Source organism: Rhea pennata, chromosome 2 (assembly GCF_028389875.1).
Source record: "Rhea pennata isolate bPtePen1 chromosome 2, bPtePen1.pri, whole genome shotgun sequence".
In the NCBI taxonomy this organism is placed as follows: Eukaryota; Metazoa; Chordata; class Aves; order Rheiformes; family Rheidae; genus Rhea; species Rhea pennata.
Window position 1 is genome coordinate 138,977,456 of NC_084664.1, and position 18,612 is coordinate 138,996,067.

The window sequence follows — 18,612 nt, forward strand, 5'->3', positions numbered from 1 at the left end:
CTGGAGCGACCCTTCCCGTGCAGGCAGGTACCGCACAACTACAAAGCGGCTGGAGCGCTGGCTTGGAGTAACCTGATGAACAGTGAGCACCAGGGGCCACGCCGTGGTCCCAAACAGCTGGATCTCTCTCTTTGCATCTCATGTTTCTTGCTGGAGTTGCCTCTGTCCTGCCCTCCATTCCTCCTCTGGTTTTGTCAGGAAGATAAAAGAGCGTGTGACATCGAGCTCCTCTGTGGAAGTGAGCTGACTGGCCACCAGTCTCTTCACCAGCCTGATCTCTTCACCAGCCTAATCTCTCTGGCCTTTGCCAGTCCGTGGCTCCAGTAAAAACTCCCCCAGTTTTCCCATCAGTCTGCTCCAAGCTGCCATGCCTGCTGAGCAGCCTTAATTTGCCTTGACAATCCTAGTCTAGGGTGCCGTTTGAGCATTTTTTTTTTTGGTGCCTGCCTCTATGCTGTGCTCTCAGGTGTGGTGCTGAGATCATTCAAGATGTGTTTTTCAGCCAGGTAGCTCCTAATGGGGGATCAATCCCTTGCACCCATCCCCAGTCTTAGTGGCCCAGCTGAAGAGGTAACAGAGAAGGGAAGTAGTCAATGGCAGAGCTGATGCCGGAGGCAATGCTTGCTGAAGTGTGCTGTTGTGCCAAAGCTCTGCAATCCTTTTCCCTGGGGGAGCTCTGACAGTAATACTTTGCTTTGGTTAATATGGCATTTTGGTAAGGCATCTAAACTAATAAACCAGCTATATATTTTCTTGTTTTTTGTTTAAGGCTTAACATTTCTTGTTCAGGAGTTTCTAACTTCTTTAGGACTCCTCAGCAATTTTTTTCTCCTCTTTGCATCCCCCGCAACTGGTATTTTGCCTCTTGATGGACTTTGCAACTCATTAGCTGACTTTTTATTCCTTCGTTCCCACTGTTGGCAACTGCTTTGCTTGGTCTTGAGGCTTAGAAGTACACCACCATTTCTTAATAGTCTGTTCAATATTTATATGAGATTGCTTATCTATAATTATTGTGTCCTGCTCTGCTTGTTTTACTTGAAATCCTCTGTTAAGCTATAAAAATATTCATACAGGAAGCATTAAACTTCAGGATACAATAACTTCACCTTCCTGACCAGATCACACATAGTGTTCACAAAGCCTTACAGCAGATAAAATGATACTGTGATAGATGTAGAACATGCATTAGAAATAAGCTTTTCTTGTGGGCAGATTTTTGCATGGTTATTCTTGACAGTATTCCCTAGATGCTCCTCTGAAAGGTCTTTCTTTGGTCTCTTGGATCTGATACTGGGCAGGATGTTCCCCTGGTCTGCTCTAGTGTGGCAATTTTTAAAGTACTGCTATCCCTCCATAAGGAACCTCTAGAAGTTCCTCTCTTAAATTGAAATACAGAATCAGAATGTATAGTTTTTGCATATGGTGCTGTGCCTTACTTGTCCCTTCACTCTTGCTGTGCATTTTACTGCTCCCACAGTCTTTGTGCTGTGTGTGCTTCCATCATTTAACGCTCCCGAAGTCCATTTCTTGCTGTCTCCAGGACAGCTGCTCTCCACGAGGGCTCTCTGAAGGGAGCAACTGTTTGGAAATTGGTAGTAGGTATCGTAGTATGTGGGGCTTCAGATATGCTGTCAGGGAGCAGGGGAATGCTAGGTGAGTGGAAAGACAGAGGTGCTTAAGCTAGGTACCTAAGACCTTGTAAATAGTGTGTGAGGAGGTTTGAGCTGAAAGAGGCCTTGCTTGGAAGGTAGTTGGCCAGCCAGTGAGAAGTGCTGAGGAGAGCAGTGTATCTTCAGCTCTTCCCCTCTCAAGCAGATGGGCACTCAGCTGTGGATTGCCAAAAGGTACCTGCCTTGGTCTGGGAATTCACTCCCTTGAATTTGTCAGGAGAGTTGGAAATTTGCATCAGCTGTAAGGGATGCAGAGGCACCTCTGTCTTTTTAGCCCTTACTTTAGGAGCTGGAGCCACATTTTGTGAATTCCAGGTTTTGTTCCCTCCTCTGCCTGAACATTTTGGTATTAAACTTTAGCAACAGCAAGGACAACTGGAGGACCAGCCCCCCTTTGCCGGGATGGACACTGTGACTGTTAGGGTTAATAACTGTTCCTTATTGCACTTGCTGAACTATGACTTTTGTAGCCGTTCCCTGCAAATAACTGAACAGCTTCAGCGGCATCGTTGATGGCAGGTGGATGTGCATTTTAAGAATCTAAACTTTAGCCCAAGAGTTACCCAGCAGCAGCTAGGCTGGCTCCTGGGTCTGGGCTGTGTCCGTGTTCCCGTCTGGTCCAGCCCTGCTTTGGACAGTGCGCTGACAGTAGCACCCCAATAGAGCTGCCTGTCTCTATTCTGCTTACTGAGTAGTAAAGCTCTTCTGCAAGAAAATACGAGACACTGGGACTTCCTTGGAAAAGAAAGGTGAGGCTATAGGTTACTATAGCCTCCTATAGGAGGCTATAAACTCAAAACATTACTGGATTTCTTCAGGATTTAACACTTGTTAAAGATGCAGGCTCTCCTCGTTTTTCAACGGTGTGAAGTTGATTTTTCCATTTGGCTTTTCAGTTTGGCCACTGTTTAGCCAGTCATTTCACCATTGTGCCATGCATTGCTCTAAACAAATTATAATAATGAACCTATATTCTTTTGTAGGACTAGGAAGAAAAGATTATTTCTTGCAAGTGTTGAAGTGTTCACTGGTTTATTTTAAGGCAGGGAGTAAATAAGGAAAGTCTTCTATATGGCAAATAGTGAAACATAACACCGATGGATTCTGGTCATGGTCCCAGTCCTTACTAAGTCAGTTAGGAGCATCTGTGAATTATATGAACAGCTGTCTGAGAAATGAATCTAAAAATATGTTGATAATATACACACAATGCAATTAATTAAAAAATATTTTCCACATTTAATTTCTTTTTATTTCCTTTAGCCAGTCATGTACCAGGATGGTCTTATACTTTTGACTGTGCAGTATCTACATATGTGTATTTTCAGTTTCACCTGAAAGTTGCTTAAGTATTTTTAATTTTAGAATGGTACCTTTTTTCTTTTTTTCTCCTTTAATACTTATTCAGCTAACTGAAAAGGCAATGCCCAGAGCCCTGTTCTGTATATAATCCATACATAACAGCTTTATAGTTAGTTTTGCTTTGTTTTTTCCCCCAGGTTAGTAGTTTTGTCTCTGGTGCTCCGTTTGACCTAGGTTTCTCTACCTATGACGGAGCATGGCCCTGGGTGAAAAAGCTTGTCTAGACAGCACAGGCAGGATCCCACACCAGAAAACAAACCTGTGATATTAGCCTAGGTAGGAGATGATTAATTCTGGTCGACTACACTTCAAAACCAGGGAAGTTGCCTGCCAAGCAGGCTGGCGCTGCCAGGCGTGGCGTGCTTGGTTTGCATTTAAAATGTCACCTGGTCTGTTGGGTTTGTCAAGTTTTGGATACTTGGCTGTTTCCATTCAGCTAGTCTGACATTTCATGCCAATGGCTGCTACTCTGACAGGCTTGCAATGCTCTAAGCAAATATACACTTGAAAAACCAGCTAAGTTTATGGGGATTTTTCTGTAATTTGTTCAGATCTGAAAATGTCTGATAAGTTGGGAGAAATTTCTTTTCCCTGAATCCTAAGAAGAAACAGCTGCATTTCAGAAAAAATTTCCAAGTACCCAGCACTGAGCTGAATTGTTATTATTATTATTAAGGAGGCCAGATTCTCAGCTTGTGCAAACCAGTGATAACAGATGGTGCAGCTTTGTATAGGTGAGGTAAGGCTTGAACGCAGAGGGAGGAGAGAGGACTTTCGTGTTGTGGCTGTGGCTCTGGCTTTCCAATTTCTGTCTTTTTCTTTTTCTTTCTTTCTTTGCTTTCTATCCTCAATTTGCCTGCCTGTTGAGCAGAGATAATGTTTTTCAGTCCCTGGGGGAAGATCACATATGTGAAGGATTTTGAGGATGAAAAGCACTCTGTACTAGCTATTACTGTTAGCTTTACATAAAACCAAAGCATGTAGAGTTATCTAGCTCTTTTGTGCAGTGTATCTCTGAGCAACTCATGCATATCTAATAATCAACAACTCTGAAATAGCAGTGTGCTGCCAATGTAGAGAAAGTGGAGCTGTGAGAGGATGTCTTGCTCCTATTTCTTTCTGACAGGCCAGAAAAGGTATTGCTGATTCTTGCGATAGTAAATTTTTTTTATTCTATGTTTTTTCCTTCAAGATTCAGCTGCTGGAATCATGGACTTAAGCAGCTGTGTCCAGAGGAAAGATGTCTTTTTTTTTTTTTAACAGGATTTAATGATACTAATTGTTAAGTTGAATACTGGTGCTGTAAATTTAATTAGTAGCAATGTCTCAGCATACTGTAGGAATCTTATTTTGCTTCTTAGATGCCAGATTATTTAATTTAGATGAAGAAAGCCTTCCAGTTAAACTTACTGCATTTCATTATGCTTAGTAATGCATATATTGGGAAGGATAAATGTATTATTGTCTTGAGGCAATTTTCCGGAACAAAGTATTACAAATCTGAAATGGTCTACTGGCCTACTATATTGTGTCAAAATGAAGTCCTGCAGAGTTTAGTGTGGTTTGGCATCAAAGCCCAATAGCTAAAGGGAAGCATACTTCATGCAAAGCTTGCTGGCCCCGTTAAATCAGGTTGCAAAATGCAGTAATGGAGCCTTTTATACTACTGTCTTCTATTATAGTAAGATAATATAATTGTGGTTTTGTCACCCTTCCAGGTCTGTGTATAAATGAGGTGAGACTTGTTCAGCAAGACTATACTCTTACTAACCAGCTGATGCAGTTGGAGAAAAAGATAAGCTTTCAAATAGCTTGTCTGCCTGAAAGATTCTCTGGTTATCTCTTTCTTTTATCAGGTCACCTAATATTATTAAAAGGTATTACCTCTAACAAATAATAAAACCTCTGAGGTAGCACAAATCAAGGGCAGAAATTGCTGGCCCTCAAAAAGGAGGTTTTGTCTGTAGTTCTGTGGGTAGAGATCAAAGAAACTCCTGTATGGACTGTTTGGGAAGAGAAGACATCTGTAACCATGTAGGATTTGTGTACAGTATGTCTTACACCTAGCTAATAAAGTTAGTACAATGTTATTTTCCTGACTTAGAGCAGAAACTTAGAAAAAGCATCTCAATGGTGGTAAGACTGTAAAACCAAGAAATCAACCAAAAGAGAGAGGCTGCTCACGTGGGCTTGTCTTCTGGTGGCTGCCTGGGTGAAGGTAGTTGCTTTGCCCTCTCTGGGGGCTTTGGGGCTGGCAGGGAGGTGCTGCAGGAGTATCCCTGTGCCTCTGCGCATCTCGCCTTCAAAATGGGAGAGGGCACCGAAAACTCTCTGGAAATCATTTCTTCACTGATGTGAGCTGTCCTTTGGCGGTTTTGCAGCTGAGGCGGCTCTTCGGGAGCACCGTGCCTGCTTTCCCACCGAAGTTTTACCTGGCAATGACCAAGTCCATGGCTGATGAGAGACGGTCTCAGCTGGAGCAGTACCTTCAGAACGGTAAGCAGGCTTTTTGTTTTAACAACTTCATCAGCTTTCATATGCAGCTCTTAAACCTTTGAGAGTGTGTCCATGACTGTGACTTTAGGGTGCTTTACCTTTTACACTGGGTTTGAGCAGGGAGGCAGCTAAAGGGCTGGACTAAGCATTGCAGCTCTAGTGCTAAGCATAACTGGCTCTAGAATGGCAGCATATCATCTTTCTCCTCTTATTCCTGAGCTGGCTGCTCTTCTGCAACTTTTACAAACTGCAGTTTCATGTTAAGCTCAAGCCAATTTATCCTTCTGGTGGCAGCCCATAATCTGGTTGCTCTCTGCTCTTTTTGGATCAGTGAACAAAGCTGCCTGGCCCTGTTGCTTCCCTGTCTCAGTTCTGGCAATTGTCAGGCATGAAAACTTGTGACTGCAAGAGGGGAAGTGGTAAGCAAAAGAGAAGCTGCTGCTTGGATTGGTAGAAGCATAATATGGAGCTGGGCTCTGAGGAAACCTCTTCCCTTCAAGGGTTTCCAGGCAGACTTGTGAGAACTATAACAAGATAAGAGCGTAGGAAAATTAAATCTCTGGAGCACAGTGTGTTGTGTTATAAACCAGGAGTCCCTAGAACACATCTCACAAGATTCATATAAGCAAAAACAAAAACCAAACAAACAAACAAAAAAAGCCCTTCCACTAACCAAAAAAGTGTGGTGGTAGGGAAGAGCTTCTAGAGATTTTACAGTTTTGGCACAAAATATCTGATGCCAGATACTTACAAAACAGAAGCCTGTTTTTTAAACTCATTTTTAGCAGATGTATGTATGTGTATACGTGTTTTTTTTTTTTTTAATGGATATTCAGCAGTTCCTTTTTAGAGTTACTGGCCATGAGTGATCGTGGAGCCCTGTGGCCATTTACTTGAGTCAGAAGACTGTGGTCTTACTTTGAAAGAACAACACTGTATCTTGCACTATTCATAGTTCACAGTGATTAAATCATAGTCTAGTAAAGATAGCTGAAGAAAACAAAGGATGAGTAGAATAGCACTGTTTAACCAACAGTCATATTGTACATTTTTTCTGACACTGGCCATGTTTTTGCCTTTTAGCTAAGTTTGATTTCTTCCATCTCCTTTTTCTTGTTTTTCAGTTACTTTAGATTCAAATATTACCAACAGTGATGTCTTCATAGGTTTTTTCCGAAAGCTACAGCAGGTAAACTTTGAATGTTTCAGCCAAATAGTTTGTTGTATGAAAGAGCTGACTTCTTATCTCACCTCCTGAGTTCAAGGCTTCCTTTGCTATCTTTCTTCCTTGTGTTCTCATAGTACCAGTCTTGTAAAGTAGTGAATTCTGATGACTCTCTGTGAAGCCTAGGTGGTAATAACAGTATTACAATTGTTTTGTCCATGTGCTAGCTTGTTTCTCACGTGGAAAGAACCATTTGCTTTGTTTTTTATATTCTGTGGCATATCTGATGAATCTCTTGTCTCTGAACAGTTCCCAGAAGAGTCTTTGTGAGAGCTCAATAGAAGGATTACACACATTCTTGGATTTTGCAACTGTAAATGCTTTTTGGTTGTGTCAGTACTTTGGACTGATAAGTGTATTGATGACTACTGTGAAAATGTCAGCTTCTCTTTATCTTGTAACTGTAGTGATGGGCACAAGCTGGCATGGATTTGGGTTGTTGCAACCTGAATGACTTTCAAAGTCCATTTTAATGTGCTCCATGGCTTGTGTGAGTTTTCTTTGCCAGGGGTGGGGAGCTGGAATATCAGAATAGGAGACAAAGGGAAGAGAATAATCACCGAATTTTAGGAGCATATATACTCTCTGTACCTACTGTAATCCTAACATTGTAGCAAATGTAAAACCAGAAAACAAAGCATGTTCCCAAAGAACTTGCAGGTACGTTGACCTGATTTTGCAGATGGATATAAGCTCTGCCCATGCTACCTGGATGCAGACTTGCTTCACTCAAACACCTGCTGAGTCTTTTAGCGCAGCATGGAGCTGAAAGTAGTGAGTGCTACTGAGAGCCAGGTTATTTAGCTTTTGCTCAGTCCTGGGCTAACATAGCTGCTAGACTAAGCAGCTCTTGTTTCCGTTGGTCTGCAGCCTGGATAACTATTGTTTGTGTCTGACCGCCCTGAAATGCGGCTGTCTCCCTCTGCTGCCGTTACCGGTCTTTGGTGGATGATGATGTTCTGGAGTGGGAGGGTGCAATGCGACTTCAGCAGCGTTTTCAGGTGGGGGACACTGCTTTAGCCCTCTGGGAAGCACCTGGCATACTGCTAGTGCTGCTGTGTTATTGTTTGCAGGGAACTGTTTAAGGGTGGAGAAATTTTGAGGGAAAAAATTCAACATAGTGTGGGGGGGGGAGAGGGAGAGAGGCTATGTTGATTCTTCTTCACTGCCTATGTGAAATTAAGGCGTATAAGGAGAATTCTGGAGGGCTGTTGAAAACTTTGTGAAGAAACATTCCTAACAAGTTCTGGAAAGTGTTTCCTTGTATACAAATTGTAACTTTTTTTTTACAATATATATAATCTTTAATTCAAATTTTAGTAAAGCACTGAAGTCAGTGAACAAAATTCCTTTCTGCCTGGGGATTTCTTTAGTGAGAAGCTCTGGCTCTTCAGTTCAGATCCAATGCTTTTTGTGGCCCTTAAGATTGCTCCCAGCAATTACCACTGAGTCTTAATTAGTCTTGATTAGACTGGCAACAGGGCTCTAAAGAAATTTAAATGTATTGGGAATGTCTGTAGTTTTCCCTCCAACACTGCCAATTATTTTCTTTCTGTCAAAGTTCTGGCAGGAAGCAAGTTTTCACAGTGCACACTTGCAGTGTTTAAAAAATGTCTTACTGTGAAAGTGTTGTGGATTTTTTGCAACATACCATCAGAAACAATGTCTTATATTCACATTTCATTCTTTACTATAGACACTTTTGATGGAGTGATTGTTTCTAAAAGTGACTCTTTATAAGTACATGCGTAGTACTTACATATATAGAGAATCATAAATCAAGTCTATGCTTATGAAAGCATGTGATGACTGTGCTGCCAAAAGCAGTCAGTCATTTTGGAGAGTTCAAGATAGGCACTGAGTTATACTCTAAATGTTAGTGCAAGATTAATACATTCTCAAGATATAAAACCAAATTTCTGTTCCACTGTAAAATGGATTTTCTTATACAATGTTTAAGTTCCTGCTTGGCAAAGATAGCAGTTCTCCAGCTTTTTTGTTTATAACTTCAGCTTATAATCGTTGTGCTTACGTAAATTATTGCTTCATAATACAAATAGCAGTAGCGCTTTATGTGTTCTTTCATTATGGTAAAGAGCAAACTCGTGAGATCAAATAACTTTGCAGAAGACAGGATTGTATCCACAGTCATTAGCTGTGTACAAGTGCCTTTAATTGGTGTAACTGACAGCTGAATAAATCCTCGTTTTGGCTATTAAGGAATCTCAGTTAACAAGCTGGCTTTGTTGTGCACGTTCCAGTACTTAATAGTATACTAAATGACCTTTGAAATGTTTTATGGCAGAGTGGCAAAACTTCTGTAACACTTTTGGAAGATGTGGAGTGAGTTCATGTTTAAAGCACTCCAGTGTAGTCCCTCCCTTCTCCATTGCTGAACATAGGTAAGCATCACTTAAGTGCTTGATGCAACGTTCAGGAGTGAAACAGGACTAGGCCATTCCCCTTAAACTTGCTCTGTTTTGTGTTACACCACAAAAGGGATGATTAATACATGATTCAAAAGCAAGATACCACAAAATTTATGATGAAATAGTGTGCTCCCTTTCCATCAATAAAGTAGACTAGCTTCAACCACTCAGTCTTGGCTACCTGGCCAGATTAGTGGATGCTTGTACAGGCAACCTGCCAGCTGATGTGGGAGGAGTGCAGGAAGCCTCCGGTATCATCTTGCCAGCACAGATGAATAGGTGGTAGTCAGACTCTTAGGCTGCTACAGCTATTTACTGAGAACAGATCTGTCTGCAAGTCAAACTTGCACAGCTTTTATAATAATGTTTCAGTTTTAATAGAGTAAGATGGGGTTGTCCCAAAGCTGGGTTCTGTCACCCGGTGTGCAAGCACCCAACAGACACGCAGGGTCGAGATATTTGTTTATTTCAGTTCTGCGCAGAGATGGGTGCTAGGTGGTAGGTCCACAAAGCTAGCACACCTTCTCCCCTTCTCGTTCTTTATTTATACATGCTTTTCAGGGAGTACTTCATGCAAGTTTTTCTATTGGTTACAATTTCATTACATCGCATATTTGCTCTGCGCTTGCGCTTTAACATTGCTGCTAATTAGCATAGGAAGCGGAGAAGAAGGTGGTAACATCATTATCATGTCACTTCCATCTCATTATTCACGTAAGGGTGTGTAGTTTAATATGTTAGTAAGCCTTAATGAACCTAAGGTTATTCTGCTGTTTTTTTTTTTTTTTTTTTTTTTTTTTTTTTTTACCTACCTCTCTGTCTTCAAATTCAAGGTTATTCAGCTGGAGCTGATTGTCCTCTGCAGTAGTTTTTTATGATATCCTCTCTCCCTTGTCCTTGAGTCTTGTTAACTATTTGCAGGGTTTTCACAGCGTTGCTCCAACAGTTCCCCCCTTTGAGACTTGATAATATCACTTATCTAGCAAGTCTCATTTAAACAACTTCAGTTGTTCCCATTGCTTCAATTTCTATTGAATGGACTTACAACTTTCTATAACCTTTTATCCTATTCCATTTCCTGAAGATGGCTTAGAGTTGACAAACATCACTTGATGGGTGCTAAATGTCAAAGACTGTACGAGCATGTTTTTAAGACATCCAAATAGGATACAAAATGAAGTAATCATCACTATCATAATTAATTTTTAGCAGACTTTGTATCCATCAAGTTACCAGAATTCCTAGGCTGTGTAAGATTTTGTTTATCCATTCACTTTTCGTACTACCTCTCAAATCCCTACTGTTTTTTGCTATCTGCCTCATTCTGTTCTGTTGTTCATCCAAATTTTTGTTGTGTTGGGAATATGTATACAACTATCATTTTTGAGATCAAGATATCCACATACCCCGTGTTCATGCAGCAAAAGTAAATTCAAAGCTAATCTATTTTGCAGTGCCATTTTTGAAGTTGCCTGTAGTCGCAAGTTTACCTCTTGCATCCCCAGTCTGGTGACATCTGCCAAAGCATCCATCTGTAAAGTAAGATTATGTAAAATGAGCCTGTTCTCAAAAGAAACTGCCTGGGGTACAAAAATGGACTCTAAAAGCCAACCAGTGGTTGTCCCGGTACTAGGGTATTGCCACTGATCTGTGTCTTGTTTCGTTCTTCCCCATAGGCTAGTTGCTAGAGGTGCTTTTCTCCATAGGGGACATAATGTTAATAGTCTGGAGGTCCAGTATTGGCTTTTACCTGCAATGGGGAGGTGTGTTGTCCATTTCCCTTCACTACTAATCCAAACGGTATGCCCCAAAGCTGAAATTGTTACTTCAGTATAGTCTATAGATGCCCAAGTGTCATTATTTGTCAAATGAGACCAAATATCATTTATAGGAGTAGTATAATTCCTACATATACAAGCCAACCTCAAGACTTGGGCTATTGGAAGTAATCTTTGTATTTCTGGGTCTGAACTGTTACAATTGTAGATCTTAGTACAGTTCCAATTTTCTCTTGAATAATTGGATTTGATTCAAAATTTATTAAAATTGAGATATATTAGATCTACTGGTAAAGGATCTTCTGGTCTTCCTTCTATTCCTTCCCAAATGATACACCATTAGCTGCCTGTATTCCTGGTTGCCTGCTTGTGGAGTTGTCCAAACTAAAGGTATCTGATGACCCCGTGGAGTGTTAGTACATTGGTCTCCTAGTGGTCTATATATAATTTCCTTTGTCCATGGGATTTGGGGTTTAGTTATGTTATAGTTATCAGTTGTTTTATTTTTCTATGTCCACTTCAAGTAATATTTCCCTTCCTTATTATACCATGTTACTGTATTATTAGACCTACTTTTACACATATGCTCCCATATGGATGTTAAGTTAGTTGTAAGTATTCCCCATGGCATGGGTGATCTGGCAGATTTTGGAGTAGGCAAGCAAGCAGTAATCTGAGTCATATTATGGATTTTTCCAATGGCCTGTATATGCTGCAAAATCAGGTTAATTGTAACAATGGGCATACATAATAATATTAAGTGTCCTCATTTTCCATCTTATTAACTTCATAACAAGGATTAAATAAATCAATATTCTTATAAATCAGTCCTGTTATTATTTATAATAATAGTATCAGAATACAAAATAACACCAATAACCCCTGAGAGCAGTCTAATTCAATGTAAGAGTTCAAATTCTCAAGAACAATTCATTAATTTTGGAACTTCTGTATTCTTATCTTGAGAGGCCCTGTGGGTGTGGCAGTCCACAAGTCATTCAAAGGTGCCTTCTTTATTCAGGAATAGGGGGTCCAGGAACTTAGTCCCTCCACCTTCACAGCAGCATGAGTTGTCAGAAGCACCAGGTAAGGTCCTTTCCGCTTTTCTCTTAGTGGTTCTTCTTTCCACGTTCGAATATAAACAACATCCCCAGGCTTGAAGTCATGCACAGGGAGCCCAATGGAAGGGGGGTACGTTGATTAAGGTACCTATGTAAAGATGTTAGTACCCGGGACAAAGACAATAAATACTCTCTCAGCATTTCTTTCCTTCTTACATGCATTTGATCACTTTGTCCCCCTATTTCATTAATAGGATAGTTTCGTATAAAGTATTTCAAAAGTGTTTACCCCCTTTTTTTATTCTTGGGGTTATTCTTATTCTCATCAAGGCCATTGGTAATACATATATCTGTTTAAGAGGGGTTTCCTGTCACAGTTTCAAAATGTGCCTTTTAAAAGTTTGGTTCATTCTTTCTTCCTTACCACTAGACTGAGGTCTCCATAGAGTGTGTAATTCCCATTTCATCTGTAAAAATTCTGATGTTCCTTGAACTATCTCTGAGATAAAATGAGGTCCATTATCTGAGGATACACCTTCAAGAATCCCAAATCAAGGGGTTATTTCTTTTACTAAAATCTTAATTACTACTTTTGTGCAATTGGTGGAGCACGGGAAAGCTTCTGGCCAACCAGAAAATGTGTCTACCAAAACAAGTAAATATTTAAACCCACCACATTTAGGTAATTCAGAGAAATCTATCTGCCAGTGTTCTCCTGAGGTTAATGCTTTTCTTACTTCTTGCATAGGTGTTTTCTTCTGAATTTTGGGGTTATTTGCACAACAGGTGGGGCATCTCTTTACAGTAAGGTCAGCATTTGATTGCATCTTTGGTCCTACAGTGTATCTTTTTAGACTGCTTATCATAGCATCTGCTCCCGTGTGAGTTTCTCCATGCAGTCTCTTTAGGAGCACTTCTATCACTTTTGGCAGCAGTTAAAACTTGTCCATTTGAGGTGACGCACCACCCGTCAGTATTTTTTGTACATCTTGACCTTTCTGCCAATTGATTTTCTTTGAATATTCAGGAGGTCTCATTTGTATCCTGCTGGGTATTAAAGCTCCAATCACCTGCTAATGCTACTCTTTTGGCTGCCATATCTGCTCTCCTGTTTCCTTGTGCCACTTCACTGTTTCCTTTCTGGTGGGCTTTGCAATGCATTATAGCTACTTCTTTGGGTTACATTATTGCCTGTAATAATCTTAATATCTCTTGTCCATACTTTACATTGCTTCCTTGAGGATTTAAAAGCCCGTGTTCTTTCAAAATTGCTCCACGAGTGTGAACTACTCCAAAGGCAAACTTTGAGTCAGTATATATATTTACTCTCTGGCCCTTTCTGATTTCAAGGGCTTGCATAAGGGCAATAATTTCAGCCTTTTGTGCTGAGGTGTTTTGTGGCAATGGTTTAGCTTCTGCTTCCTTCCATTGAGTCACTACTGCATATCCAGCCCTTCTTTCTCCATTCTGTACAAAGCTGCTGCTACTGTCTGTATATAGCTCTACATTTGGGCTCTGCAAGGGTTCATTCTTTAAATCAGGTTGGCTGGAATATACTTGCTGTATAGTGGCCAAGCAGTCATGTTGTAACTCTTTTTGCTCTTCACCAGGCAGCAAAGTAGCAGAGTTTAGGGTCGATACTACCTTTAAGGTAATATCTCCTTGTTTCACTAATACAGCATGGTATTTTACCAGTTTGCTCTGGGAAATCCAATGATGCCCCCTTTTGATTTAAAATCGCTGATAGTCTGGGGTACGAAAACTGTTAAGGGCTGCCGCAGGGTCAATTTGCTGGCCTCTTGTATTAATAAGACAGTGGCTGCTACAGTCTGGAAAAAGGTTGGCCATCCTTTACTTACTTGGCCAATTATTTAGAAAATTATGCCACTGGTCTCTTCCAGCTCCCAAGCATTTGGGTCATTACTCCTGAGGCCACCTGCTGCCGCTCATGCACATACAATGGGAAAGGGTTTGGCAATATCTGGGAGTCCTAGTGCTGGAGCTTACATCAATTTCTTTTTCATTTAATCAAAACCAGCACAGCATTCCAGGGTCCACTCTATCCATTCTCCTGGACTCTTTAGGGCTGCATGTAAAGATTTGGTTATCAGCCCAAAATTAGAAATCCGTATACAGCAAAATCCTGCCATTCCTAAAATCCCCTCAGCTGTCTTTTCATGCTGGGTACTGCAATTCAGCGTATAGCCTCTTTTCTTTCTGCTCCTAGGGCACGTTGTCCCTTTGATATTTTAAAACCAAGATATTGGGCTTCCTTCTTTGCAATCTGAGCCTTTTTCTTTGAAACACGATACCTGGCAAGTCCCAAAAAATTTAATAGACTTACTGTCACTTCTAGACATATTTGCTCTGAGTCATCTCCAATTAAAATGTCATCCACATACTGTAAAAGAGTGGCATTTTTATTACCTTCCTGCCATTGGGCTAGTTCTTTGGCCAAGATCTCACCAAACAGGGTAGGACTGTTCTTGAATTCTTGAGGAAGAACCATCCAGCATAATTGCTCCTTTCTTCTCCAAGTGGGACTTTACCATTCAAAGATGAAAATTGTCTGGCTTTGTTCTTCTATGGGAATACAGAAAAAAAACATCTTTTAAATGTAGCACCGTAAAACAACTGTTAGTCTCAGGTACTGAGGCTAAAAGAGTATATGGGTTTGGCATGGTTGGATGTATATCTTTTGTTATCTGGTCTATTGTCCTTGGGTCCTGGACTAGGCAATATTCTTGGGAATGCGGTTTCCTTACCAGCAGGATTGATGTGTTGAACTCAGATCAACACTCTCTAAGCAAGCCATGTTGCAAGAAGGTATTAATTCGGGCTTCCAATTCTCTACATGCTTCTAGCTTGATAGGGTACTAATTCACCCTAACTGGCTTTGCCCCTGGTTGTAGCTCTGTTTTGCCTGGGGTCGCGTTTTTCACTTTACCTGGCTTCATTGAGGCCCAGACCGGGGGAGTCACTGCATGCAATATACTTTGTGGGATACTTGCACTGTTTTCCTCCGAAGCTGATTCCATCAAAAGTAGGTTTGCGCCCTCCATGCAGATTCTGGAGGGATGTGGAACTGCACGGCATTCTCGGAAAGGTTATCTCCACATTCAATTTGCATAGTAAATCCCATCCTAATAAAGGGAGGGGACACTCTGGCATACAGAGAAACTCATGAGTCAATTTAGTACCTCCAATCATACACTCCACTGCTTGCAAAAATGGCCTCAAAATTTTCCTTCCCGTAGTCCCAACAATAGTGGTAGTAGTCTTACTTAAGGGTCCTTTACAACTAGTTATCACTGAATGAGTGGCTCTACTATCTAATAAAAAATCTATAGTTTGATTCCCCAGTCTTACTGGAACCAGGGGATCAGCTGAGGAAATTCTGATTTTTCTCCCATGGTCCCCTTCATTCTATATTTGACTCCTCTAACATAATTAGGTAGATGTTTTCTAGGCTTTGTGACTTTATTATCCTTCTTTGGTTTGGACATTCATTTTTCCAGTGTCCTTTCTGTCTACAAATTGCGCATTGGTTTGCACCCAAAGGGGGCCTAGAGAGGCCTCCTCCCGGCCTCCCTCCCCTTCCACCTCTTCCTCCTCTGTTACCTCTTCCCCTGCCCCTACCTTGGAATTCAACTCCCCGAAGGGCTGCTGCCCAGAGAGAGGCCTGTAGTTTCATTTGGTTTAGTGTTTCTCTTTTTCTCTTTTCATCTCGATTATTATATACCTTATATGCTATTTCTATCAGCTGTGAAATAGACATTCCCCCAGCGCCATCTACCTTCTGTAGCTTCTTTCTAATATCCTGAGCTGAGTGGCCAATGAAGAACATACTGAACAGTCTTTGATTCGCTTCCTCGTTTGGATCCCAGTCTGTCCCTTTTTTGGCTACTTCGCATGATCTTTCATAAAAGGCCAAGGGATTTTCCTCAGGCCCCTGCCTTACTTCATACAACTTTGACACATTCTTTGGTTTTGGAACCCCATGTCGAACCCCATATAGAATTAACTGTTGATACTGCCTCAAGAGCTCCCTGCCCCTGCTCCTATTTGGATCCCACTCTGGGTCCCTTCTGGTGGGTAAGTAGACCTCAGGGATCCCCCTTTCTGTCCCTTTTCTCACCCTCTTCTTTTGCCTTATCAATTGCCAGCCTCTTTTCTTCTCCTGTCAGGTAAGTATTTAATAGCACCTGCACATCTCCCCAATTAGGATTGTGAGTTATCATAATAGTCTCCAAAAGTTGATGCAGCTTCTCAGGATTTTCCCTATATGATCGAATAGACTGCTTCCAATTTAATAAATCTGAGGTCGTAAAAGGAACAAATACCAGTAGCCCATCCAGTCGCGCTGTCTGCCTCAGAGGAGACTGTATAGCAGGTTGTTTCTGTCTCCTAGTTCGGCTAGAAATAGGGCTGGAATCTTTGTTTTCTAGCAGAGGGGCCAGTTCCTCAACTGACGTGGAATTATTTGCACAAGAGGGGAGCATCGTCAGTAATTGTACATCATCCTGTTCCTCTCCAGTCAGAATTCTCCTGTTAGCACAACATCTGTTCTCTTCCTTCTTTTCTACTGCAACCACTACAGATTCCTCTTCATTTACAAGTTTACATTTCTTTTGGATTTCTGGTTTCCTACGCAGTGACATAAAAGCCTCCACGTAGGGTACCTCATCCCACTTCCCCTCTCGGCAGCAAAACAGCATTAATTGCAATATAGTATTATAGTTCAAGGTCCCATTTTCTGGCCACTGCTCATCACATTCCAACTTATACATTGGCCACCATTGATTACGATATCTTTTCATTTTTTCTTTCATCATCGGATCTCCTCCAAAGATATCCCAATGATTCAAAATACACCCCAGAGGGCTACAGGGAGGAATCGTGGATTGGCTTGATCCCATGTCAATTACCTAGAAATACCAGCCGCTTTTACGTGTACCAGTAATCCCTGTATGTGCACTCAACCCTGACCCCCCTGCTCAATTAAGGCAACCCTTGCCAAGCATCTATGTGCAAATTAATCTTCCACAGAAATAAATAAACTTGTAAGTAAATTCTATACTCACCAATCCAAAGATTCATCCCCCCCTTTCACCCTGGCACAAATATCTCTGGTGGGTGTTGCACCTTTGAGTCTCTTGTCGTCCCGACTTCAGAGGGAGGTCGGAGGAGTCCCCGATCAATAGGTCGGTGTGCGCTGGAGCTCAATCCGATCTGATCCGCTGTCGGGAACGGCAAGATGATCTGGGCAAGGCCTTATGGTGTGTCCCATCTGGGTTGCCAAGTTGTTGTCCCAAAGCTGGGTTCTGTCACCCAGTGTGCAAGCACCCAACAGACACACAGGGTCGAGATATTTGTTTATTTCAGTTCTGCGCAGAGATGGGTGCTAGGTGGTAGGTCCACAAAGCTAGCACACCTTCTCCCCTTCTCGTTCTTTATTTATACATGCTTTTCAGGGAGTACTTCATGCAAGTTTTTCTATTGGTTACAATTTCATCACATCACGTATTTGCTCTGCGCTTGCGCTTTAACATTGCTGCTAATTAGCATAGGAAGCGGAGAAGAAGGTGGTAACATCATTATCATGTCATTTCCATCTCATTATTCACGTAAGGGTGTGTAGTTTAATATGTTAGTAAGCCTTAATGAACCTAAGGTTATTCTGGGTTATTCTGCTGTTTTTGTCTTGTCTACCCCTCACATTCTTCAAAGTGTTGTGGTTTCATCAAGGTTATTCAGCTGGAGCTGATTGTCCTCTGCAGTAGTTTTTTATGATATCCTCTCTCCCTTGTCCTTGAGTCTTGTTAACTATTTGCAGGGTTTTTCACAGCATCCATAGGTGAATGAGATTGTTAGACTGATTTTTAAATTCTGCTACTAACTTTTCACTTTCACTAACTTTTCACTTTCACTTGCTTTCTTTAATAATGAGAAAAGGTAAAGCTGGCCTCTTGGGTAGTCTGCTAATGCCTGCAGATGCTGCTTTTTCTCTGTTTGTCCTAAAACCAGCAGAATTTCAGCTTTTAGCTGGAGACTTGTGTATATATTGCTGATTAAAATAGAAAGAAAAAAAATCAATCCGAACTTAAGGCCTTCTTGGTTATTGTCCTATGTTTTGCTTCCAAATGGAGTTGTGAAGGATGTGCCAAGACCAGGACCCTGGTTGGGGAGTGCTGTGCGTGGATTATGGCCTTACTGCACTTGCCTAATGCCGCATTGAAGGTAACTCAGCCTTACCCGCACTCAGCATTGCACCAACCTGCTATGTTCCCTGTGATGGTATCTAACAGGGTGAACTTTTCAAGGGGAGATAAGCCCACAGAGGCTAACTCTGCTTTTCAAGCCCGTGTTTTTGCTCAGCATCACATTTACCTGTTGCAGAGGCTGTTGCTGTTGGCTCCTTAGAGCAGGCCTGCCCTGACTGTTTTCCCAGCAAACTAATCTCATAGGAGGAGTTGTCAGGTGTCAGCAGTCTCCTGACACACGGGGAAGCAGTTTGGCACAACGGATGCCTTACGTAAAACAAGCATCATTGAAATATTTACCAACGTTACCATGCAGCAGATGGTA

General features: G+C 41.4%; 1 protein-coding gene across 1 annotated transcript in view; it reads left to right on the forward strand.

The window, feature by feature from the left end:
* Positions 1-18,612, forward strand: part of SNX31 (sorting nexin 31) — a 38,854-nt gene that overhangs the window by 629 nt on the left and 19,613 nt on the right. The window contains exons 3-4 of the mRNA XM_062568551.1: positions 5,417-5,531; positions 6,656-6,720. Coding sequence (XP_062424535.1) covers positions 5,417-5,531; positions 6,656-6,720 — 180 coding nt within the window. The remainder of the gene's footprint in view (positions 1-5,416; positions 5,532-6,655; positions 6,721-18,612) is intronic.